Below are 24,922 nucleotides of genomic sequence, written 5' to 3'. Positions count from 1 at the left end.
AGCGTATATACCTTTATTTTCGCAAAAGGGTATAATAATCAAAAAGCAAACGTCAAAACAGGCTAAGCTTTTAAAGATATTTTGAACTCAAACATAAGTCAAAGAATTTTCTCTCGACGAAAATAAAATGCAGCAAACAAGCGAAAAAGAGGAGCCTCCTCCAGCTCAGGGACTTTCTCCAACTGAGGAGAGTGCAGTGGCGGGAAAGGAAAAAGGAGCGGAAGATGGCATAGTGGTTGCCCTAAACACCGAAATGCGCACTCGTCGCATAAGAATCAACAAATGGCGCGTTCATGAGGGACAAAATGTGGCACCAGCTCAAATACTATTCCTCTACCAGGAGGTCGCCGACGATGATGATGATGCGGATCTGGATGAGGACGGCAATGGCAAAGGAAAGTCTGCAGACTTACAGAAATACAAGTCGACGCGTGCCGGTGTGGTCAGAAAAAGGCTATGCAAGGAGCATGATGTTGTGTTGAATGGGTAAGTAGTTGTCCTTGGAGGAGGAAGCGATGACACTCAGAAGTCAAATATGGTTACCTTTTAGAGATGCATTGCTGGAGTTATCCGAGTGTCTGCACAACACCGTAATGAGGGACATGTGCGCCGATTGTGGAGCCGATCTGCGACAGAATGACAATGTATGAACTTAATGCGATAGCCATTTAACATTCCAATTATAATTGGTCAGTCTTACCTTTTGTAGGCTCAAATGTCAGAAGCATCGGTTCCTATGGTTCACACCATGCCCGACCTTAAGGTCACCCAGAAATTGGCTCAGAAGCTGGGACATGACGATACCCGTCGCTTGTTAAACGATCGCAAATTGGTGCTACTGGTTGATCTCGATCAGACAATAATACACACGACCAATGACCCGGTGCCGGAAAACATAAAGGGGATTCATCATTTCCAGCTCTATGGGTCACAGTCGCCATGGTACCACACATGTCTTCGACCAGGCACCACTCAATTTTTGGAGCGCATGTCGCAGATGTATGAGCTGCATATATGCACGTTTGGTGCTCGTAAATATGCCCATATGATTGCCCAGCTCATCGATCCTGAGGGTAAATTATTCTCGCATCGGATTCTGTCGCGGGACGAATGCTTTAATGCCACCAGCAAAATGGATAATCTAAAGTGAGACCCTAAGTTTGGCCATATGGCAAGAAATCCAACCAAAACTTAAACTAAAATATTCCAGAGCCCTTTTTCCTAATGGTGATAAGATGGTCTGCATCATTGATGATCGGGAGGATGTGTGGAATATGGCAACAAACTTAATTCAAGTGAAGCCCTATCATTTCTTTCAACACACAGGCGACATAAATGCTCCTCCGGGTCTGGCCAAGCACGAGTTAGATGGTGAAGGTGTCAAATTCACAGGTAAAAGAGAGATGGGCCAAATGATCCTCAAATCTAATCTTTAAATATTTAGCAGAAGACAAGCAGGATCAGGAGCAGCCTAAAGAGAGTAAAGACAAAAAAACGAACAGTATACAAGGTACATGTGATAGCGAGTCAAAGGAATTGTGTGATAAATCCAATGTCGACTCGGTGCCGCAAGAGATTAAGACTGAAACACGGAATAATGACAAAAAGGAGGAGAAAAAGAGCAACGGTCAGAAGCAAGAACAAATCGTGATTGAAGATCCCGATGATTACTTGCTCTATCTGGAAGTTATTTTGGGTAATATCTATAAGCGCTTCTATGCAATATACGACGAAACTGGAGAAATACCCGATCTTAAGGTACTTGTGCCCCAACTCCGGTCCGAAGTGTTGCGTGACCAACATTTGGTCTTTTCCGGCCTGGTGCCGATGCAAATGAAATTGGAGCAATCCCGTGTATATTATTTGGCGAAGTGTCTGGGCGCAGAGGTTCATTCCAACATTGATAAGGATGTGACCACCCATTTGGTGGCCGCAAATGTTGGCACCGTAAAAGTGAATACAGCTAAAATGCTGTCTCGCATTAAAGTGGTTAATGCCTATTGGTTGTGGGCCTGTGCCGAACGTTGGGAGCATGTTGATGAGAAACTATTCCCTTTGGACTGCAAGTCCTATCAGGTCACGGCAGCTCGTGGCGGCCCCAGTCCCCCAGTCCATCAATTAGAGGGAGGCACTCCATCGAGTAGTAAGCAGCAGCAGCAGCAGCAAAAGAAGAAGGTGGCGGAGGAGGAGGAGGAGCAGAGCAGCAAGTTTCGCGAGACTATTAACCCGTTGTTGTTATTCACCAATGCGGATATAGAAAGTATGAATAAGGAGTATAATACATTTTTTGATTCTGATGAGTCATCAAACTCCTCTTTGGCCTCCTCCTCAACCCACGAGGACTAAGCATTCCGCTAGAAAATTAAAACAAAAAAGAAGTAAAGCAAATGGAAAGTAATTTAATTATGTGTGGATCTAATCCATCAATTTTGAGACTGATGATCATATGAATCTTCCCCAAGATCTCTTGGACGCCACTTACCTTACCACCCAAACGGTCTTGAAGAAAAGCAAAGGCTTTGACAAATTTACTATACACATTTTCTTATATATTCTTTATAAACTCTTCCGAAAGCAAAAACTAAAAAAAAAAAATAGTTTAAAAAAAGTAAACCGTTAACAATGGATGAGGATGTGGGGTCGAGTGGGATCTAACATATAGACATGAATTTAACTACTTGAGAGAGGGAAGTCTCTATATATACCTTTCTCTCTCTTCCTTTCTCTAAATTTGATCAACAACAAGGAAAAAAACGATAAAAAGTTTAACTTTTCTACTTAATCGTATATCTGGATATAGATAATGATGATAATTAATGGGAATAATAATGATGATTAGCGGCTCTCAGGCAACCGTTTTGTCATGAATCTCCGCCTGCGCCACCTTCATAACATCTAGAGCTCCCTTATTGATCAGTTGATCGGCAAGAGATTTGCCCAATTGATAGGATTTTGCGTAGATCTCTCGACTGTAACAGGCATGTTGATAAAGGCCACAGAAAAGATTGTCCACATCTTCGATTAGCACCGGCAATTTCTGGGGCTTAGGCTGCTCCTCATCGGCATAGTCGAACATTTTGACTGTCTTTTGGAGAAAAGGACACTTGGCAGTGGCGGCAGCAGAAGCACCATTACCGGAATTATTATTGTGTGGTGGCATCTCAAGTCCGCTGCCCTTATGCATGGAAGCGAATGGACATTTCGATGAAGTGGCCACATTGTCGGGTTCATCGCCAATGCTGCTACCAATGCTTGCCCGACTACTGGGCGGAGTGGGCAGCTCGGATACAGCAGCAGCAGCAGCTCCTGTATCTATCCCCGTGTGAGTCACTGGGCATTTGCCAACTTTGGCGAATGAAACTTTCGTCTCGTTATTGACAAATGGACACTCGCCCATAAAGTCCTGACCGACAGTCATCTGAAGTGGACAGTGTGGAGGTTGTGCATTGGCATTGGCGTTGGTCGTGTCGGCATCACCGCCTCCATCTCCGCCAGCACCTTCATGAGGATTGTTGTTGTCGCCTGCCAGACCAACAACGGGACACTGACGAGCCAAATCGATGTGACGCTCCAATAACTGTTCCATGCTAAAGTTTGAAACAGCTTCAGGAGTAATCCCATCCTCACATATAACTGGAGGACTGCCACGTTGTCGAGGGCTGCTCTCATTGGAGCTCGAATTGGAGCCTGGTGGCGTGTAGTTGCCATTTCTGGCCCGCTTTGTGGCAGGCGGCGAGTCTAGACTGTTGCTATTGGACTCTTCTACCTCCACTTGCACATCCTGCCCACCCGGGCCACGTTTTCTCTGCTGCTGCTGCTGCTCTTCTACATTATTATCCTTTTCGCTTAAGGCACAAGCCAAATGTTCTCTTATCTCGATAGCCCCATCCAGACTCCAGACAGCGCCAGTTAGTGAGAGACCCACATCCTGGCTATTCGCCGTCATGGGTTCGCCCTTAAGGTTACTCCAAACAGCCACTGGAGCGGAGCAACCGCCACCCAGAGTCTTGAGGAAACTTCGCTCAGCCAAAATTCGGCATGTGGTATTCAGGCACAATAGTTTCTGTAGCATGTCGAGCACTGGTCCATCATTGGCACGACATTCAACAGCTAAGGCACCCTGACCCACCGCATAGAGCAGATCCGTGGGCTCCAGCACTTGGCTAATGCGACTCATCCAACCCATGCGCACGAGGCCAGCTTGAGCCAAAATAATGCCAGCGAACTTGGAATCAGCGGCATCCAACTTGGCCAGCCGAGTATTAAGATTGCCACGAATATCGCACACTACCAGATGTGGATACTGACGCCGTATTTGAGCTGTCCGGCGTAATGATGAAGTTCCTAGCAGAGATTAAAAAAGATATAACTTTAAACTAAGGAAAGAATTCCTAATTTCGCCATTTGCTTACCAATTACACTACCCTTGGGTAAAGTGGCAATAGAATGTCCTTTGAAATTTTCACGTAACACCAAAGCATCACGGGCATCCTCACGTTCCAATACGGCTCCAATGGCCATGCCCGTGGGTAGAGCAGTCGGTAAATCCTTAAGGGAATGCACCACAAAGTCAACACCACCATTACGCAAGGCATCCTCCAGATCACGGGTGAACAGACTCTTCTCCCCGATTTTGGGCAGCGAAATGTTTAATACACGATCCCCAAAGGTGGACATAGTATCTATTAAAGATAAATCCAAAAGTTCAATATCAGTAACTTAAATTAAACATAAACGGGAATGGGGGGGGGGGGGGGACTCTTCCATGTTCATGACTCTGAGATAACAAACAACAATTCCGGTTTCGTTTCGAAATCAATCAAATGAGACATGCCATCACATAGTTTGCCCCTTTATCGAGGGGGTCGTTGGTTTGCCACCATCTTCTTATCACGCCATGCTAATGAAGTTTCGCGTCTAAACTATTTTTTTGCGTTTTTCTTATCGACATTAAGGTTGAAACAAATGATATACTATAAATAGTAAATTTTTTAGAGTAGTAAAGAGAACTTTGCGTGCTTAAGAATTGGACTTTGCTTGCCATTAGAAACAAATGGAGCAATTCTCTAAATGTTTGGTTTTAATTGTTTACCCATAAATGAATATATGTACTATCTACTACTTATTGTTAGTTTCTAAAAAACGCACCCGATTCGAGTGACTCATCCATCCTTCCCTCAAACTTATTTCAATACCAAATTCTCATATTATGTCAGCATGAATTGGCGGACTATCTTATCAGAATTGTTTGTTTCGCGCCAGCTACCACAAATAAGATGGTTGAAATATTTTGCCGATTTTGTTAAATTGATAAGCGTGCAGCTTATGAGTTTCAATAGATTATGTCCCACCGGACAATCGCAAAAATCATCTATTAGTGTAAATAAAAAGCACAAAAAACCAACAAGAAAAAAGGACCTGGTTATACTCTTTAAGGACTTGTTCCAAAAACAGAATCATATTTAAAAGTAGTCCTCAATTGTTTTTCATTTTTAAAGCAAAGTCCGAAAATTTTTTCAATTTGCTTTCAAGTTAATTCCATTTTTGTCTCCAAATCGGCTTAGAAAATATAAATCGACTTAATTGTCACCTTGCAGAATATCAAACTTGAAAATTGAATCAAATATTTTGCATTTAGTATGTAAATCTTTAATAAATGAAATTGTTTTAAATTATGTTTAGTTCATATAAGTAAATGAAATAAATTTCAAGCATATATAAAAGAAAATCCACTTTAAATTTATTGATTGCCAGTTTATAACAATTATCAAGAAAAGAGTATAATAATAGTCGCCACAAATTTAAACAATGTGCAATGTATGCTTGTGGTGTATGTGCTCTATAGTTAATCAACAATCAACAATCTACGAAATTGTATATGTGTATAAAATAAAAGAGAAACAGACATTGACATTGAGCAACGTTTTAGCCAAATGGCCAAAATGGCACGTGAAAAAAGAGAGACAGTAAATTAGCAGAAGAAGAAAAAGATGAAATAAAATACAAACTTTTAGATAATGATATAAATAATCAATTTTGCAATAACTTTGATGGCATTAAAGATAGATTAATCCTTCAAATAACTTGGGCAATTTCATAATTGTTTAACACATTTAAAACATTAGTTTTTATTCGAGATAAGACAACAATTCCCGCCCCATTTGATTTCCACAAGTCATGTTGAATCTTGAAAACCAGTAAGAATATATACTTATTTAGATCTAAGCATGACTCGACATTATTTCCCATGGCGGGTTGGGTTTATCACAATTGATCAGATCATATTGTATATTTTGTAGTACTTTCACTTACGAATCTCAAATTTCTGCTTGGGATACAATTTCTGTAGTCTTCCAATCACATGCTTCGTTTGTATAAGAGCCAACTGAAAAGGAAAATATATATTTTGCATTAAATATAAATACAATTTAAGTGGCGGAGAGTGACTGAACAGATGAATGACTAACAATAAGTAAAGTGTTTTGGGGGGCAAAATGGTGTTAAGGCTGGCAATTAAACAAACAGCGACGAAAACAAAAAAAAAAAAACCAATTAACATTATTAAAAGTAATTTCAAATTTATATGCCAAACCAGACACCGCAATGAGTGGCTAAAAGCGGAGAGCTAAACCCGAGCAAAGTTGGCTTGGTCAAAGTTAATGAATTAACCCTCGATGGGCCCAAATGATTTCAAGATTTTACAGAACCATTAATGAGAAATCCAAAAATTTTAAAGATTTCACAAATTTCCACTCTCAGTTGGGGGTTTTCTATCGAGTTATAGAGTGAGTTTCATTTAACAACATTTGCTATTAATTCTTATTATTATTAATTACTTTTGCAATGAAAGCTAAAAAAACTTTCTTTAGTTAATACATTATTGTTCGAACTACATACAATGAGGTTAAATCGGTTGCCCATTCACTTTGCAATAGGAAAAAAAAAAAACAAGCCTAAAAATCCAAATCTCGAATGTCATAAAAAAATAAATAAGTAAACAAGTACGAGTTGTATTTTTTGTTTTTTGTTGCTATTTGTCTCAGCAGTGCGTGATGCGGATCTTATGCTGCTGACGTCTCTGCTGCAGAGCTGCCGCCGCTGTTGTATAACGCTAACCAAAATTGTAAAAAAGACAGAAAAAAAATAAGTATCAAAAGAAGCATAGGGAGCTGTAGTTGTTGCTGTTGCTACGAAAAGCAACAAGTCTTGCATAAATGCTGGCAGCGTGACTACAGCGGAGGTTGGTGGCGGGGTGCGGCGCGGCGCGGCGTGTGTGTGACGGAAACATGCGGGGTTGGGTCAATGCAGGGGGAATCGTATTTGATTTGAATTTCAAATAAAGCAAACCAAAAGTGAATTAACATTTCAACTTACCTCGCTTTTACGAGAACCGACTCGTATAACCTTGTCTTGGATGGACATTCTTCAAGTTTTTGTTAACTATATTAAACAATTCTCTCAATTATTTTGGGGCTAGTATGTTTCCTTCGTTGTAGATTTTGTCGTTGCTCTTGTTGTTGTTGTTGGAAGTGAAAGTGTACTTGCGTAGGAAGTAGGCAGCTGATTTTTGGGGTCACTTTGACTGAAGGGGGAAGGCGGGCGCACACACAGTTAGAGAGCGAGTCCGCAAGACTTGAGCGATGAACTTAAAATTTATGAATTAAATAAATGCATAAACTATTGAAGACACATTTTACGATTTATTGTCACGGCGACTTTTGTACTCTAGTTCTTTTTTAGTAATTCGAGTTTCATCCGCGCTCCGTGGCCGTTACTACGTCCGAGCAGAAGCAAAAAACAACACAAAAAAAAAAACACAATATGATGGCGAAGGCGAAGATTCACGTTCACGTTCACTAGCAGTGTTGCCGAATCAGCTACTTTGTAGCTAGATTTGGCCAGTTTTTAAGGCCTACAAAAATTTTAAATCAGCTATTAGCTACTAATTTAGCTATTTTCAATAATTCAATGTTGTGTTTATTTCATCGATGAACACCAACTCATCATTTTGAACGCTTTCATCGCTTTCATAATTAGCCTTTCTATATTTAAAAAATGGTTGTTTCTTACCTTATAGCCAAAATAGCGACTAGCACTGTGCAGTTCATTCTAAATCCTTATATAGATTGGTAAAGGTCGAGTCTTTATAATTATAAACTTCGGCCCAGAACTTCTCCGGGTAAATATTTAATTAAGCTACTCGAGATTTCAGTGTTGAAAAGTGAAAAAATCGGTGAAAGCTAGATTTCAGTGTTGGCAAATGCTATTTTTTATTTGGTGCGTTGTTTGACCGCCCTGGCAGCTAAATATTTTATTCTAAATTATAAAATTAAGGAATATTCCGCTGCTCTGGCAGCCGAATATTGTATTCTGAACTATATTTGTTCTCTAAAATCAAGAAGTAATGTAAACTCAACAATATTTTCGATTGTTGAGAATAGTGCGAACAAAAGTTTCGAAAAGCGCGCGTATTCGAGTATCCGACATTTGGCATCTGGCAACACTATCTCAAAATTTGACAGCTTCTTTTAGCCGGAAATAGCTACTTTTAGCTATGGTCCCGCTAAAAACATAATTTTCCTTTTGTTAATTACACAAAAACTACATAATAAATCGCCAAGGCGCACCTGAGGTCTTGCTCGTGAAATTTTTCTCTTTCGTTTGATACCAAATTTATGTAGTTTAAGCGCGTTTTGGGCTCGAGTAACGTAAGTAAATAAAAAACTGTTTTCATTTTAGCTCCCTTTTAAAGCCATTTTCTAAGAAATTTTAGTTTGAAATTTTAAAGTTAGCTACTTTTAGCTACTTTTAGACCTCGCTTTAGCTACTTTTGCTGACAAAGTTTCGGCAGCACTGTTGGAGTCGAACATCATACAAAAGAGTACGTCCGTCGACCCAAAAGAGAACGACAAGAGATAGAAAGAGCACACACGGAAACGGCGAAAGCGAAGTTCATATATCGATAAAAATAACCAGAAGTATAAAAATACTATTTTCCGGCTCCCAGTATTTTTCCGGTTCCCACTATTTTACATATTCAGTGTTGAAAGAGGATAAAATTCAAACTCATTACCTGCTACAATTTGAAAAATTATATTAAATATTTAACGAGAAAAACGCTAACTGTGGCTGCGTTCGAATACTATTTTAGTGTGTGCCATTTTAAGATTTTTCCTCCCTAAGAGAAATTTCTCACTAAGTTTTTTTAAGACGTCTTTTCCATACTTACCAAGTACCAAGTTTTATCACAGTAATTTTCTAATGGTGGCTTTATCGACTAGACTTCACACGCCCATCAAGAGTAAATGTATAAATTTTGGAGGGTCCGAAACATCTCCTTCTTTGCAGTACAAACATCTCATCAATTTTGTCTACAAGGGTATAATAAAAATTTATATTTTAGCCGATTATAGCCCATCCACGGTCTTTCGTTAAAAATTTACCAAAACAGAACAGAGTACATATGTATATTATCAATCTGATTCTTGTAAACACATGATATGCTAACTAAATACATTATGTAGATTTTAAGTATTGTTTCATTTTAAATTCAGATAACAATACAATTGGCATGTGCATTTACATATGTATATATTTTCATAATTTGCTTATATACAAAAGTTTAGAATTTCATAGAATGAATTATTAACAATCGCTTTTGACACTTGTAAGTATTTGCTGCTTGAAGCGGCATCGCCTCGGTGGCGCAGTTGGCAGCGCGTAAGTCTCATAATCTTAAGGTCGTGAGTTCGAGCCTCACCCGGGGCATGTACATTTTTTTTGCTGCTCTATATTTTTTATTTTTTTTTAAATTTAAAAAAAAATTTGTTGGTTGTAAAGTAAGTTTAAAAAAGCATTTCTTTAAATTTTACTTTGGCTACTCGGGTACGAAACAACTAAAATAATTTTTGCTGCATTTCTAGGATCTTCTAATTGACCGAACGAACCAATTGTAAGTTTAATCTTTGAAACTTTTTTAGTTAATTCAAAAGTTTATTACATTAAATTCAGTACTCTGAATTGCAGAATTGTATCAGCTAACTTAGGCATGAAGTACATATGCTTTGGTTTAGTTTTTCTAGAAGGAAAAGTTCTAAAGAATCACCAATATCATTGCAAGTGGCTTTATATTTCTGAGTTACACTAATTTTGCTATTCCCCCACGTGAAATACAGACCCAACCATACTCGAACGCAAATACTTGAAAAGAAATTCAGATCTAACAATAAATATACGAATATCACCTCAAAATTTTAACTGGTAACAACATTTGTTAATTGAATATATTGTTTATACACTGATGAATGCTAATTTTATTTACCAGTAACTGATTGGTTTTGTAAACATTTGACATAAGAATCACAAGTTTGTGTGAGTTGCCTTTGTATGAGTAAGAAGAGAGACGAAAACTGTCGTTCGCTCTCGCTTGCACCATGAAGATCAAATGGAACAGGACACTTTTCCGTACATGCGAGCCAGTGTCGTCGACTTATAAAGCGTTATCACGCCAAAATCCACGATTTTTTCCACTATTGGCGATTAATATCAGACTTTAGGTCTTGTAATAATTTAATGCTTAGCAGAAATAATAAAAGTAAATTGTTTTATTCAGTTCAGAGACAAAAAATGCTTTTATAACCTCATATTAGTCCCGCTTGTGCTTGCTGGTCGCTGTTGGTTCCTCGACTTTAATTTCGAAATTAATGTCGGCAATTTGCTGCTCCCCCTGCTCGGAACCATTGAGTGTGCCAGCGCCAAGTCGAGATCTTTTCGACCTATGCTCTCTGGACGACCCATTGTGATCGCAACCACAATAGGCCTGCTGACCACCGCCACAGGTTATGACAGGCTGTGGAACATAGTCGGCACCCGTACACACAGGACAACTTTGGCAGGAATATAGGATTAGAAAAACCATTTGTTCATTCTATAGTAGACGTATGTATGTACTTACCCACGTTCGAGAACAACTACAGCAATTGCTGCAGGACCAGGCGGATAAATTATCCTGTACAAGCACATCAGACGATGAGCGACAAACAGAATGGGCAGGAATAGAATGGTGCATAGTAAAATACCAAACCAGAAGCCATTCTGCAAAAGACAATTAGGATGACGATCTTTGGAGTGAAAGGGAAAAGTCAACTCAATGCTCACCAAAGGATCGACCAAACGATGACAAATTACATCCACTCCAGTATAATAGACGTAAGCGAGTGGTGCACAACGTCCGACATTCTCATTGGATTCACGTATCACCATATCGATATGATACGCAATGTGTTTCGCTATGGAATCGGTTAGATTTTTAGCAAGATCATTTATAAAATCCTTGCCGCGATCTTTAATGAATTGCTCTGAGCGTAATACAGAATCGACAAGGTGCTCAATGGAAGCGCCAAAAGGCCGATTCTCATACAATATCAATTGATCGATTTTCGCCAGTTTTTCTTTTATCTTTTCAATAATATTCGTTAGCGGACCGACAAACGTATTCGCATAGGCTTTCGCATTAACCTGATCATTGCGATACGAGTAAGTGCCTTGGGCCAGATACTGTCCATATATCTCGTTACCCATTGCAGCAAAGTCCGCGCCGAGGCTGGACAAACTGACCGGTGTGAATTTTGTGCACAAATTCGACACGTATGGTTTGCTATGGTAATCAGCCATTTCTCCCTGGCGTGACAAATTAAGTACAGCCTTCTCTTCTTCCGTAAATATTAGAATGTGTACATCGAATTTGATCAGAGGATTCATTTCCTTGTCTTCGGGCATCAAATGTATTTTGGTTAACTCTTTGACATTGTACAGATTGTTCTGACGCAGCATATCAAAGATCGACTGATTCGCACTACAGGCATCAATGGTATTTGACAGTCGCATGGGTGGTACTTCCACTTCATCGGCATTTTCATCAGCACCACTGCGGAACTTACTCTTCTTCGCCATGTAACGATTGAGATCAATGGTCGAATCGAATTGCCGAAATAGGGCATTCTTGTTCTGATCCCTGAGCGGGGCACAAGCACCTTCGTATGTTATAGTCCCGATCACAAAGTAAAATAATCCCACCAGCATTATAAATGAGAACACACAGAATATAAGCATTATGCCGCTGCAATGATGATATATTTAAATTTTTAATTAATATCTTTTTATCCTAAATAACCCTCAAAAGTCATGTGAAAATACAACAAATTCGATTCCAAGCTAAATATTTGTCCCAAAAGTACTTTTGCTAGAACAAAACTTGATTCTTATTCAATTATTTATAATAGTGTTTTGTATTATCGATTTTAGGATTCGAAAGTAACGTTTTGGTTCAAAACTACTTTTAGTTTGTTAATCAAAGTTGTTAATTATCGAACCAGATAGATGACTATTTCTAATCCTGCTAACTTTTTTCAATACCGAACGTTTACCCCGTATAACTATAAGAGTTGATCTCAAATGTTAATTATGTATTAAAGGACTCATTTATACATAACTCGCTTTAGCAATTGGAATATATGAAATTCTGTGGAAATGACTCTTAAATTGTAACTCACACAAGCAATAATAATCCACCAGTGGTCCTGCTGCATCCAGATGAACCCGTTTTGGCTCCACAGCAGCCGCATATTAAGCCTGCAATGAGGACACAGATAATCTAAAATGTTTGACGGTTAAAACATACCAATTGACATAATGGGTTATGAGATGAATTTGTCATTTGCTTTACCAATAGTATTAATAGTAAGATTATTATCGAAACTATTGTCCGTTGAGTGCCAAATAGTCGGTAGACATCGTCAAACGAATGGGACGAATGTAATGTATTTAAATAAACATCACTGGTTACAGCATCGATGAGGTTTCGTATGATGGTTGATTGATCGGTGAATGTCTCCTTTCCAATCTCAATGTTTCGTTTTAATTTCGGTGTGATTTGAAATAAATACTTTTTGATCTTTTCACTTATTGCCTGCAATCGAACTATGCCCTCTTTTGGTATTGTGGCAGCCCGGAGTTCAATTATTGCTTCCATAGCCTCGACAAAAACCGTTGTATTTGGTATCTATCAAAAACAAATCGATGAAACGTGAATCTTGGAGAGATTTCTCCTGTTTATAGTACATACAATATCTACATGTAGACATTTCGAAGTATCTAGGAACTCGACAGAATTGCTTGACAATAAATCATAACATTTGTTCAAGCCACAGAGACTATGCGTTCCATAGTTAATATCACGTTTCAGACCACGTAGGGCTATCCAAAGAACGGCAGACTAAAATATATTAATTGGAAATCGAATGGAATGAGAATTAAATATACCATCACGTAGTTGTGATCCATAGAAACGCATCTCCTTCTCCAGAAAGTCCACCTGACGCATTAGAGCCAACGCCTGTGGCATATTATTGTATATTCTGTCCAATTCATCCAATGCACTACCCTCGGAGACATCTGTCAAATCGAGAAATATATGCTTGTCGGCATCTAAGTGAAATTGGAAAATTTAACTAAATCGAGGGGACGTTGCAACAATTTCGGTGACAAATCTACAAACTGTTCAACTCATCAATAACATGCGTCTCAAGCTCTTCATAATTGTGGACAAACAGATGATAGACATGATCGGAAATATCCTTCAAGAAGGCGCAAGTGTCCTCCCCGCCGCGACTTATTGTATTGGCTGTATCATGGAATCCTCGATCGATGAGCTTATTGCTTACAAAGGCAATAATAAGACCAAAGCTATATGATAGTGTGTAGGTTATAGTTTACTATGCGACTTGACTTACTAGGATCTCTGACTTACATTAGACCCAGAATGAGAAGAAATAGACAGATGCCGCAGCAGCAAAGCCGACAATTATTTTTCTTCGCATCACACGGTGGACATCCCTGGTGACATCTGCGACAGCAACAGAAGCAGCAATAGAAAACACTACGACCAGAGTAGAGGAAGATATCTATTATCATCCATCCCACCAAGAGAGAGAATACTCTTAGGCTTACCCAACAAACGGCATTAGAATGATGAAAAACAGCAAAAGAAAAATCCACCATAACATCAATCGATATTGGGTCAAAAGATCCGTCCAATCATTCTGCTCCACCTTGGGGCCAAGAGCCAAGGTATCTTGATGCTTAACCACAATGTATCCTGGGCCATGAAAGAAGCAAACTCAACTCAAGACTCTCTCTAGAAATGATTGCAAAAACCATAACTCACCTGGTGGCAATGCTGCGTCATCAGGGAATATTGAATCCAATATAAAATGGGTAATATTATATATAGATCTCATGAAAGTTGCATTTCTTGTACGATCCTGAGTATAATCCACCGACGACGTATAATACGTATAATTCGTGGCGGGCCAATGCAATTGACCCAATTGTTCATGGGTTGTGCCATGTCCCGTATAGCCCTCTCGCCATTGTTGGCCCATGCTGCGTTCCAATGATGCAGCCAATGCCAAACTGAACAATGCCAAATGGAAACCACATTGCATTAGATTGGCAATCTTTCGTTTATGCTTTCTCAAGAATTTCCGTTTCCTGCTACCTTTTGAGTTGGTCATGGCTAAAGATTTATATGGGCAACATAAGACTCGAATCTCATTTCATGTCAGAAACTTACCAGCAAAAATCCGCAGTAGATGGTGACAAGAAATTTAGGATAATACTGTGGCATTAAATGTCTTTGTCTGATGGTCAATGTAGTTGGCCTTCCACTCATATGTAAAGTGTATGGAATATATGTCTATGTACATATGTATGTATGTGTGTGGATGTTTTTTTTTTTTTTTTTTCGTTGCTAATTATTTTCATTTTGGAGCAAACAACAAATCGACAGTTAAATCAAAACAGCATCCTCGCCACCCCACCTTAGCTTTAGAGGGCATTTGGCGCATGTGTAGAAGAAAGCCCGCTCAAGGATTATCCCAAACCTTAGAGGTCCTAAGCGGGAATCGACGAAAGTCTAAAACTATAGCAGGGGCAATCGCTCGTCTCACAGTCTAAGTGCGTTGAGAATCTGCTCAGGTTTTCAAACAGTGTACGATGACGTTGCTCTGGTATGTTACCAATCGATCTACAGGCGATTCCGGTCGTTCTGGGCAAAATATTTCAGAACTGTTACAATTACAACTTTTTTCTATGATGTCTTATAAATATACTACCAAAGGTGCAAAGGACATCTCAATTGTTCTGTGGAGAGCTAAGAAATCAAGGAATCTTATAAATGAAAGTGACGATATAAAACTCCCATTATTAAGGACTATTAAATTGGAAGCTAAGAAATCAAATATTTGATAGTTTTTCACATTTGGCTTGGATCAAATTAAAATTACAATTCTGTAATTTTATCTGTGTATCCATTTCAAAGACAATCAGACAGTCCTTTATACAAATGATAGTCCTTGATAAAATGATGCTCACAAGAAAGGATTAAAGAACTCGATGTTTTTTCTCCACACAAATGTATAATTTTCAGCTCCAAGAAGAACTTTTTAGGATTAAATACTGTCAGTTGTAGCGCATCAATAGGGAATTCAATATTTTAACTTATTATTATTGAAATTTAAACAATATTTAACACACATAATCAATTATGATTATTTTCTTCTTAAAAGAAAGAACGAAACACACACAACCCATTTAATAACAATAATTGTACAAAAATGATAACAAACTAATGTGGGACAAGGACAACAGCAATGGTACACTAGACTACATAATACGCAACCCGAAAAGATGATGAGAATACCTCAACTGGACTTCTTCTGCTTCTTGTGCTGCTGCTGCTTCTCATCCCACCAGTGGGCATACCATTTGGCACTTCGATCCGCACTCGCATCCGCATCGTAAAGGGGCATATAGTCCATGTGAATGGAAGCTCTCAGACGATTGTACATTAGCATTGAAGAAGTGTAGGAGGCGATTGCCCGCGGAGAGTAGGCCAAACGATATTTGGTATAAGGGAATGCTGCACGCACCACAAACTCCAAGAGAAATGCGAGGAAGTAGAAAAGAAAGTGGGGCAGGTACCACCAACTGGTTTTCACTTTGACCCGTTCGCCCAGCAATGCCATTTTCTGTACGAAACGCGACACATCATTGATGCCAGTGTCGTCGGTGACGAAAATGGGCAGAGCGTTGACAGCTTTCCCAGAGGTTTTCAGGGCCTTGTAGGCACAGAGATGGCCCCAGGCTACATTTCCCGCGTAGACCAGCTGCTGCTTGCCACCAACTCCAGCAATTCGAGGGAAAACCCATCCGCGTTTCGATAAATACTCAAAGACTTTGGTAATGAAATGCGAATCACATTCACCATAGGTCAATGGAGCCCTTATCGCTGTGGTGGCCAGATAATCTGCAAGATGTCAGAGTTAGAGAATGCTTTCTGAGAGGGAGGGAAATCTTTAAGCTTTACCCAATTGATTCTGCAAGGGAGCACCATTGGAATTTAGGACAATATGCTCAGCTCTGAGTTTGCTTGAGGCATAGCCAGCAATAAGAAATTGACCATCTTGTTCCCAAAGATTTGTGGTAGATTTCTCTAACGAGGGGGTATCTGTCTTTGATTCCGTGGAATTGATAACAGCCGAAAAAGTGCTGCGCCCCTTGAAGGGCACAAAGCATACGGACGTGCAGCTGGTGTAGACCAAACGTTTCACATTGTTTCTTATGCACAGATCGACCACGGTGCGTGTGCCTTAAGAAAGAAAACGACATTAATTATAGCTTCGATAGAAGGTCAGTGACTATTACCTTTAATGTTAACTCGCTCCAGTTGCTCATAGTTCGGGGGATATTCGATTTTCACCCATGCCGCACAATGGAATACCCCATCCACTCCCTTGAAGATCCCATTGAGAGTCTCGCTCTCATTCCCCTCGGTGATATCGGCCACAAATGTCTTTAATATTGACGGCGTTTCCAAGTGGCCAATGTTGTTCTTGTAGGGCACAATGTCCAATGATCGTATCTCCTTAATGTTCAGTTCCTTGCGATTCTCCAGCAATTGCTTAATGAGATGTTGACCCAAAAATCCACTGCCACCGGTGACTAGCACCACATCGCCACTATCCGGATTGCTGTTGCTGCTACTCATTACGTCGAATATTCAGAGTGGACTGAAACTAAATAAACAAGTGCAGGTTAATTTTTAAAGCAGTTGGCCATAAATGAACAAAGCTAAACTAGAAAACAAGAAATAGTTTTTCGTTTCTTCTTTTAACGACATGCCATGATGATATAGCAAGACTGTCGCAAGAAGCGACATAAAACTAGCTCATGCTCATCACGATGAGCTGGCCAGACCTTCGTCTGGGGTCAGTAAGCTAGTTTTGGAATGACATGGCAGAAAGCTTGGCTCAATGTATATCCAAACTGCCTAACCTGGCTTACGTGACGCTCTATTATGATAATGAGAAGACGATGCCTTCTTAGGCATCGTGAGATCTTTTGTCTCTCAGCTATCGCGTTTCCGTTTCAGTCTTGTGAATGAGAGGAATCCATCAACAGATACTTCTTGAAACTTTAGATTTTTTAATCTAACACAAGTATCAGTGACTGTAATTACCCGTTAAACACTGGAAATTTAATGAATGACTTGCTGTTGCTGTTGTCGCGTACGAAATTGATTTGTTTTGAATTAAATCAATTGTAATTGATGGTTCGTCGATAAGGGTTTTTGAAACCAGTTTAGCCATAAATCAAATTGAAGATATATACTATATGTATGGAATAGTATAATTTAATAATTGAAATTGAAATTTAAAATGCAATTTTCTTCAACACATTTGACTTAACATTTTGGCAATTAACACACACAGACACGTAAAAAAAAATAAAAATAAAATAAAGAATTTACAAAATAGACACAAAGATTGTAGTCGATTGTATTTTGGTTCCATTCAAAGCTCACATTGGGCTTTGGCATCGACATCGGCTTCCTCTTTATGTGTTACTTGGCCACGGTCAACAAATTTATCACTTCACCTCGCTGAAACCGCTCATAAAGACATCAAAAAGAAACCACAAAACGCAGCAGCCTCAGCAGCAGCTCTGCTAATATTTTTGACTTTAAAGCTACGATTACAAAACACAAAAAGCAACTAACAGTAACAATAACAAACTAGCATCAATATAATTGCTAAAAAAAAAAAAAAAACTGGTTTCCGCGTCTATTTCGACATCTTTGCGCGGCGTTTCAGTCCATGGAGACACCTTGGATGTTGCTGACATTTTCCTGTTGCAGTTAGTTGCCAATTTACTATCTCATGCAAAAGAAGTGCACTCACCTGTTTATGAAGTGTGTCAAAGGGTGACAAAAAAAAAAAAAACAAGAAAACTATGCGCGAACGAAGGTGGACAACCAGTCGATCTAACGGTCGACGAGAAATTGATCAAAAAAGAGAAATAACAAAAAATAATAGCATAGTCTTAGGGTGCTTTTATAGACCCACTATTTTTTAGCCGGTATTAGACCACCTTTTACCAGTATTGTCGATGGTAAGATCGATTACTTATATCGAGAATTCATCAAATTCAAATATTTTAAAAGTTTTCAATTCAATTTTTTATTTCAACAACAATCAAATGAAATGAATGTGGATTATTAAATATGCTTAAGTGTTTTAACCATAAATAGTTTGTTTTGTCTTTATCAAATTACCAATATAATCAATAAGTACACGGGTAATTGTTTTCGTTGCATCATCTTCATTTTTCTCTCTCTTTCTCTTTGCGAATCTTCAATATATTTTTTTTTTTCTTTAAATGTTTTTTTTTTTTTTGTTTTGTTTTTAAGTAGATTTCACTAGTTAGTGTAAAGTAAATGAAGAAGTAAAAGGCCGTTGATACAAATGACTTTGGATAAGATTGTTTTTTTTTTTTAGGATTAGGCTTTGATCTTAAACATTAACAACACATTTATAGAATATAAATATAGTACGAATACAAAATGGTGTTTCATTTTCAATTCTTTCTTTGTTTTTTGCTTTTTCGCTAGTACAATTAAAAATTCTGTCCACATTTTGGTTTTGGTTTATTACAATCAACATTTTGCTTGCAATGTAAATGTAAATATATATATATGTATACATGTATAGGGATGTATATATATAGGTATATATCTATATCTATGCAATGCGGGTTGTATATAGTATAACTCTCTGTGTTAAGTACTGACACACAATTACATCATAGATGCCATTAGATTTAGATCAGAATTTCTATTTCTTTAGCTTTTCATTTCTCTTTTTGTTTGCATAAATAATAATAGTTACATACATACAGATAATTTAATAATATTACAACATATAAACTATAATTATCTAGCAATTTCATTAAGTTTTGCATTAAGATGCATAATTGGAGTGACGTGAAGCGAACAAATGGGTAGGAGGAATAACCGAAACGAAAATATCAGTATAAAAAACAAAAAAAAAAAAAACAAATATATAAAACCTAAAAGGAATAACCGGCGGAATACACTCAAAAAATTCTATGAACATTGTGAATGTTGATTGATTGTTTTAAAACTAAATTTAGTTGTAAATACGCTTTGTGTGTATATATAATAATATATGTATATATATATATACATATTTATGTGTGTTTTTATGTGTTTGTGTGAGTGTATGTAAGTTTATCGGTTATAGCAACGTGTGTGTTTTAACTACTTGTTTTTTGTTTTCACTATTATAAGTACAATTTCATTATTAACTATTATTGTTGTTATTGTTTTCTGTCGCCCATTTTTATTTTGGATTTTGGATTATTATGTAAGATAATCAACCTCCTCTCTCTTTCAGTAGGATAATGCCGAGGGTGAACGCGAACCAACTGTAAAATCTTTATATACCGAAAACACAGATATCTAGAAGGGAGAGAACAAGAAGACAAGAATTGAAAACATTTCACAAATAATTCATAATTGCTTGTGCGTCACAGTGAGGAGCTGCAGCTCGTTCATCGTTCATTTTGGCCATTGGCATTTGGCCAATAACTAAATACAACATTCTTCTTTCCCTTTTTTTTTTGTTTTAGTTTAGTTTTTTTGGTTTTTAATTGGCAACCGAATGCCCCTACTTGTGGTGGGTGCCTCTAAATTGGGACCACACCAGACACACATCTGGCAACAGTTCCACCTCCTTTCATTCCCAATTCAAGAGCAAGCCTAAATTCATTCATGTTCAAACGTAAAACTTTCAATACTCTTGCAACGAATAGAGTTAGGAAGTAAAGGCGCCAATTGTCTGCGACGAACCTTAAAATCTCATATCTAAGACTATTCGAATCTGTGCGAATGCCAAGTATATAACAATATATACCGACACATGATATATTCATCATGGTACATAAAATCTTTGATAGGGTATTCATCTGAAATGGTTACATCTTACATTGGCGTGCTATCTTACCTTGTCTTTTAATTGCTGGCAGAGCTTTTGGCCGTTCATTAGCAAGAGTAAAACATCGTTTAACCATTGCACCGATGCCTCTGCCTGGCGTGAATCAAAGCGCATTGTTCCTTGATTATTTAACAGCTGATAGACGGCTATAATAAGCTTGTGGCTTTGCAAGTAGAAACTAACAGCCAAATCTTCTGGTAAATTAGGCACCAACGATTTCATGTTACGTCCCTTGATCAGCTCGTCGATGGGCTTCTTCTTTGGTACCAAAAGACTTGTGCGTCCACGCTGCAAGGCATCCAGAATATTGCCTATCACATGCAACACTTCATCGGAGGTTCTACAGAGAGCGAATACACATACACACACAAACACACACATACAATATGTATGCATATAATATGTTATTAGGCTGACTCACTTGAAGTGATAAGAGTCATCCACATCATCAATGTGGTTGATGGCTGTTTGTAGATGATTGGCAGCATCCTGGACCTGCTGCAGCTTCCATGGTGAGTCGTGGGTAATTGAGGTACGTTGCGTTTGGCTGGGAGCTTTGCACAACTTAAAGCTAATATCCTGCAAGTGGATGACCATTTATATGATTAGCACGTGCAATATGGACGAGAATTAATCGCCTTTATGTGTACTTACCGCCTGTGTTATGGCATCGCCTGTCAGAGTTAACACCGCCTTTAGTTGATCGGGCGACACGCTGAGTATGAACTTTTCAGTCTTCTTTCCCTCATTTTCATAGAGCGGCACGGGAAATCGATGGGCGCACTCCTAGCACATAGAAATGCGTAGGTGAATGGAGGGCATCATGAGGCGTAGGTGTGGGTGTGGGTGTGGGTTTTGGGTCAGGTGTACAAATAGATTAGTTATCTCTCAGTCTCTGTGTTGTTGTATTTGACTTTACTTACCACCAGAATGGTTCGCAATTGTTTTAATATCGCATGTACTTCTTGCCTCAGCACCCATTCAAATTCAATTTGCTGCGTTAATGTTTGCATATATATGTACATGGTGTGCGTGTATGTGTGCGTTTTTGTTGTGGTGGTTGTGTATGAGTGTGTGTTTTGCGATAGCGCCCCGCCACCACCAAACAAAGGCAAAGGCACGTTTCATTTTGTTTCGTGTACAAATCAATAATAAAATCATCAATACACACCACCCGCCCCCCAACCATTCATCCATCAGCAGCAGCAGCAACATTCAGTTCATAAGTGGAAGAAACAAGAAAGAAAAAAGCGAACGCAACACAATCAATAATCAATTAAGAATACATTTTCATTTGCTGCTGCTGCTGTTATTATTACTTTTTTTGTCTTCTGTTTTTTTTTTCGTCGTTTTTGGAAGTAACGGTAACGGTAGCAGTAACAATAACAACAACAACAATAACAGTTTTACACACATACCAAGTTGAGCGCTTCCTCCCGCTCTGTATCCACCAGCATTTTCATGGTTGTCTTTGTCTTCTTGCGCGCTGTTATGTACCTGCGTTTGGTTGTCGTCTTCTCGCCAGCAGCTCCCACAGATGCCGTTGCGGATGCGGAAGCAGGAAAAGGATTAGCAGCCGCAGACGAAATGCCACCAATTTGTATTTGGAGCGCTGTAAATTTTTTGTTATTTTTTTGTTGTTGTTGGTTTTAGATGCAGTGTTGCCAGTACTCTGACATTCAAAACCAGTGTTGCCAGATCAAACAAAATCAACGTTTTCGACCAGCTTCGACCTTTGCCCGCGGTTTCGGCCTTTAAAAGCTTTCTCCATATTGCACTGCTGGCGCCACTGAGAATTGCAATGGCAAACGATCGGAGTGCTGAGGGTCTAAGTGAAAAGTGCTAAGTTCTGAGCCGGAAGTGCTAAAATCTGAGTCGAAGTGCTAAGGTCTAAGCCGGAAGTGCTAAGGTATTAGTAAAAAGTCCTAAGGTCGAGTGTGGAGGTAGGGTATTCGGGAGAGGTTTGACTTTTTGAAGAATTTCAGCACTTTTGCTAAGTCTTCGGCGAATTAGCGCCGGTTTTTTGTTTTGATTGTTTATGCATTTTAAATGTATTCCCGCACTCGAAAAAAAACAAAAACTATAAAAAAGGCGAATAAGAATATTTAAATGAAAATTGAAAATGTTAATGGGAAGCTTCGTAAAAAACAATGCATATCAAATTGGAAAGTGGAACATGCAAAGGAATGAAGATGGAACTGCTGGTGGAGCTGACTGCCAATTCTGGCACTGATTTTCAAAATCAATTTAAATGAATTTCGAGAATTTTTGCAACTTTCTTGTCATGTTAACGATATCGTAGCCAAGGCAGATCAGATCAGATGGGCAAATTACAAACAAGAGACCCAATACCACCCATGGAGGGAGACGGAGGCGGTAGTAATCAAGCCAAACGTCAAACAAAGCGCGAATTGGGAAACATAAAGATTGTTTAGGCTATTAAAATTATTTGCTCTAACTTACGCTTACGATTTGGCGGGGGCGTGGTGAGCTCATTATTCTCAGGCACACTATTAAGCTGATAGCGATAGCCATGATTGCCGCCACCAGCCCCGATGCTCCTCTGGCGATGTAGTGGCTGAAATGACCAATTGTTGGTTGCTGTTGGGCTGCAAAGAAATCAAATGCAAACGAACCAAATGAATTGAATTGAAGGGAAAAACACCCAAGTGTGTAGTGTTAGTTATTTCAATTATTTTGCTATTTGTTTGCTTTAACTTTAACAACTGACGGCATTTGTATGTGGTGGTGGTGGTGCTGGTGTTGTTTGCCTTATCATAACTGTTTGAATTTGATTTTGGCTTGATTTGATTCCATTTCAAGTGTTAATTGCCGCCAAAAAAAAAAAAAAAAACGTCATGACTCAGCCAGATGTTGACTTCTCGACGTTTTGTTTTGGATTATTGCAGAATTTACCCGTTAAGCTTGAATTGCATTGAGCTTGGGTTTTTTGTTCTCTCTGCGTGTGTGTCGGTGTCAGTGTCAGTGTGTATGGGGTTCCCATTTCCATTGGATCAGCAAATTGATCTTGGCCAACAGCCACTAGCCAAAAGAGCTTATCAAGCAGCTAATACACTCAGTGACAAAGACACACACGCACACACACACAGATATAGCCACTTGTTGAATCAAAAGAGGGTGGTCGGAAGAGTGTGAGCGAGAGAGGGGGTTAGGGACATTGATATTGACAAGTTTACAACAACCACAACACAGTTAACTGTTTATCAAGTTCTTTGTATAATTTTTGTTTTTGTAGGTATTTATGTATTTTTGATAAGCCAATGCCAAGAAATTGAATTGAAATGAAAATACCACTAAATGAATATGGCATTTTATAAAATTTATGCCATCATAAATTTGTTATAAACACTAAAACAGACGACAAGACGTCACAATGCGTTTTCGGTTTCAGTTGTTTTCAGTTAACACTTTCTTAAGCTCCCACCACACATAAATGCCAAAATAAACAAAAGGCATTTATAATCTATTATATAAATATAAATATATAATAAATTAAAGAAACGCTTGATAAAAAAAAAAACACGAAAAACAAAAATAAAACACAAAACATCTTAAGCACTTTTTTTTTACCTTTGCTGCATATTTCTGCTCTTTTCTGGCTCTTATCACTTGGCCGACGCGTATCACGAGACAATGTCAAAGGCCTAAAACGCTTCTTTTTTTTAGCGAGTTAGGGGAAAATTTTATGTTTTTTGTTTTTTTTTTTTTTGTTAGTTTTTTGGTTTTGGTGTTTGGTTGGCCCGTTTTTTTCTTATTTTTTGTGGGTGTGTGAGCGCGCGTGTATGTGTGTAGATGTGTGTTTTTGCTTGTGGGACGGTATAGGGTTGGAAGGTTGAGGGGGACGAAGGGAGCACCAGCATAGGCTAAAGCGTGCTCATAAGCCACAACCAACCGACTGAAAAACTGAAGCGCCAAGCAAACGCCAACGACGACAACAATGCCACTGGCTCTGCCATTGCCTCTGTCTCTGCCAGCGTCGCTGCTTTTAGTGCTGCCGCTGTCGCTGCTGCCGACTTCTCTAACCGCAAAAAAGCGAATTGGTCAATATCACTGGCTTACAAAATATTGGTTTCCATCAAGAGCAACTTCATTTAACCCTCTCGTTTTTTGCACTTTACTCCGATCGGGAGGTTCGTGCATTAAAAGTAAAAGTTGTCTACCAAAATAACGATCAGTATTATAATATCTATTATTTTTGGAAGGCAAAACTTCTTATTTGAGTACCTGGTTGCATGTTAGGTAGTGTACCTGCTCGTCGAGGCCAACGTCGTCGTTGGCTTTTAGATTTTTAACTGTACATAGTTTAAAAACTTGTGCAAAGCTTTTCATGTTTCATGGGTTATTGTTTTTTTTTCATGTTTCTTTTTTGGCTAACGGAAGTTTTCTTCAGTTGGTCCCCTCTTCAGTTGACAGCAGCATTTGTAATACCCTTTAGCAGAAACAGAACGGGTAAAAATGGGTATACTCATTGCAAATTGAATCTAGAA

General features: G+C 38.7%; 5 protein-coding genes and 1 non-coding gene across 9 annotated transcripts; 2 read left to right on the top strand and 4 right to left on the bottom strand.

Moving 5' to 3' along the window:
* Positions 1-32: 32 nt before the first annotated feature.
* LOC6645032 (RNA polymerase II subunit A C-terminal domain phosphatase) lies at positions 33-2,383 on the top strand. 2 transcript variants are annotated; one of them, XM_023177145.2, is made up of 5 exons: positions 33-486; positions 551-644; positions 710-1,146; positions 1,211-1,392; positions 1,448-2,383. In XM_023177145.2, the coding sequence occupies exons 1-5, from the start codon at positions 128-130 to the stop codon at positions 2,344-2,346; spliced, it is 1,971 nt and encodes a 656-aa protein (XP_023032913.1). In that variant the 5' UTR covers positions 33-127; the 3' UTR covers positions 2,347-2,383. The 2 variants fall into 2 exon arrangements, with proteins under 2 accessions (XP_023032913.1, XP_002067857.3); XM_002067821.4 differs by having other exon boundaries at positions 1,445-2,383.
* A 144-nt stretch (positions 2,384-2,527) lies between these two features.
* On the bottom strand, positions 2,528-7,805 carry LOC6645031 (porphobilinogen deaminase). The gene is made up of 4 exons (XM_002067820.4): positions 7,375-7,805; positions 6,313-6,385; positions 4,413-4,682; positions 2,528-4,344 (listed from the first exon to the last, which is right to left on the bottom strand). Exons 1-4 carry the CDS (start codon positions 7,420-7,422, stop codon positions 2,846-2,848), a joined length of 1,890 nt encoding a protein of 629 aa, XP_002067856.1. The 5' UTR covers positions 7,423-7,805; the 3' UTR covers positions 2,528-2,845.
* A 1,890-nt stretch (positions 7,806-9,695) lies between these two features.
* Positions 9,696-9,768, top strand: Trnam-cau. Its single transcript has one exon. It is a non-coding gene; the product is annotated as a tRNA-Met (tRNA).
* Positions 9,769-10,586: 818 nt separating this feature from the next.
* On the bottom strand, positions 10,587-14,779 carry LOC111518936 (prominin-like protein). Of its 3 annotated transcripts, XM_023177207.2 has the most exons (12): positions 14,633-14,779; positions 14,225-14,575; positions 14,008-14,155; positions 13,808-13,936; positions 13,556-13,743; positions 13,321-13,485; positions 13,124-13,254; positions 12,725-13,060; positions 12,552-12,652; positions 11,158-12,118; positions 10,955-11,094; positions 10,587-10,886 (listed from the first exon to the last, which is right to left on the bottom strand). In XM_023177207.2, the coding sequence occupies exons 2-12, from the start codon at positions 14,571-14,573 to the stop codon at positions 10,646-10,648; spliced, it is 2,889 nt and encodes a 962-aa protein (XP_023032975.1). In that variant the 5' UTR covers positions 14,574-14,575; positions 14,633-14,779; the 3' UTR covers positions 10,587-10,645. The 3 variants fall into 3 exon arrangements, with proteins under 3 accessions (XP_023032975.1, XP_023032976.1, XP_023032977.1); XM_023177209.2 differs by lacking the exons at positions 10,587-10,886; positions 10,955-11,094; positions 11,158-12,118 and having other exon boundaries at positions 12,568-12,630; XM_023177208.2 differs by lacking the exons at positions 13,808-13,936; positions 14,008-14,155; positions 14,225-14,575; positions 14,633-14,779 and having other exon boundaries at positions 13,552-13,584.
* An 823-nt stretch (positions 14,780-15,602) lies between these two features.
* On the bottom strand, positions 15,603-17,131 carry LOC6645028 (3 beta-hydroxysteroid dehydrogenase/Delta 5-->4-isomerase type 1). The gene is made up of 3 exons (XM_002067818.3): positions 16,765-17,131; positions 16,427-16,708; positions 15,603-16,366 (listed from the first exon to the last, which is right to left on the bottom strand). Exons 1-3 carry the CDS (start codon positions 17,105-17,107, stop codon positions 15,762-15,764), a joined length of 1,230 nt encoding a protein of 409 aa, XP_002067854.1. The 5' UTR covers positions 17,108-17,131; the 3' UTR covers positions 15,603-15,761.
* Positions 17,132-19,731: 2,600 nt separating this feature from the next.
* LOC6645104 (protein rogdi) lies at positions 19,732-24,144 on the bottom strand. The gene is made up of 8 exons (XM_002067817.3): positions 24,006-24,144; positions 22,878-23,023; positions 21,833-22,026; positions 21,338-21,409; positions 21,069-21,200; positions 20,836-20,993; positions 20,424-20,754; positions 19,732-19,879 (listed from the first exon to the last, which is right to left on the bottom strand). The coding sequence occupies exons 1-8, from the start codon at positions 24,014-24,016 to the stop codon at positions 19,811-19,813; spliced, it is 1,113 nt and encodes a 370-aa protein (XP_002067853.1). The 5' UTR covers positions 24,017-24,144; the 3' UTR covers positions 19,732-19,810.
* Between the last annotated feature and the right edge of the window lie 778 nt (positions 24,145-24,922).

The sequence above is a fragment of the Drosophila willistoni genome, assembly GCF_018902025.1.
Source record: "Drosophila willistoni isolate 14030-0811.24 chromosome XR unlocalized genomic scaffold, UCI_dwil_1.1 Seg105, whole genome shotgun sequence".
Classification (NCBI taxonomy): domain Eukaryota; kingdom Metazoa; phylum Arthropoda; class Insecta; order Diptera; family Drosophilidae; genus Drosophila; species Drosophila willistoni.
The sequence above is the reverse complement of the archived record's forward strand: the minus strand, read 5'-3'. Positions and strand labels throughout refer to the sequence as shown.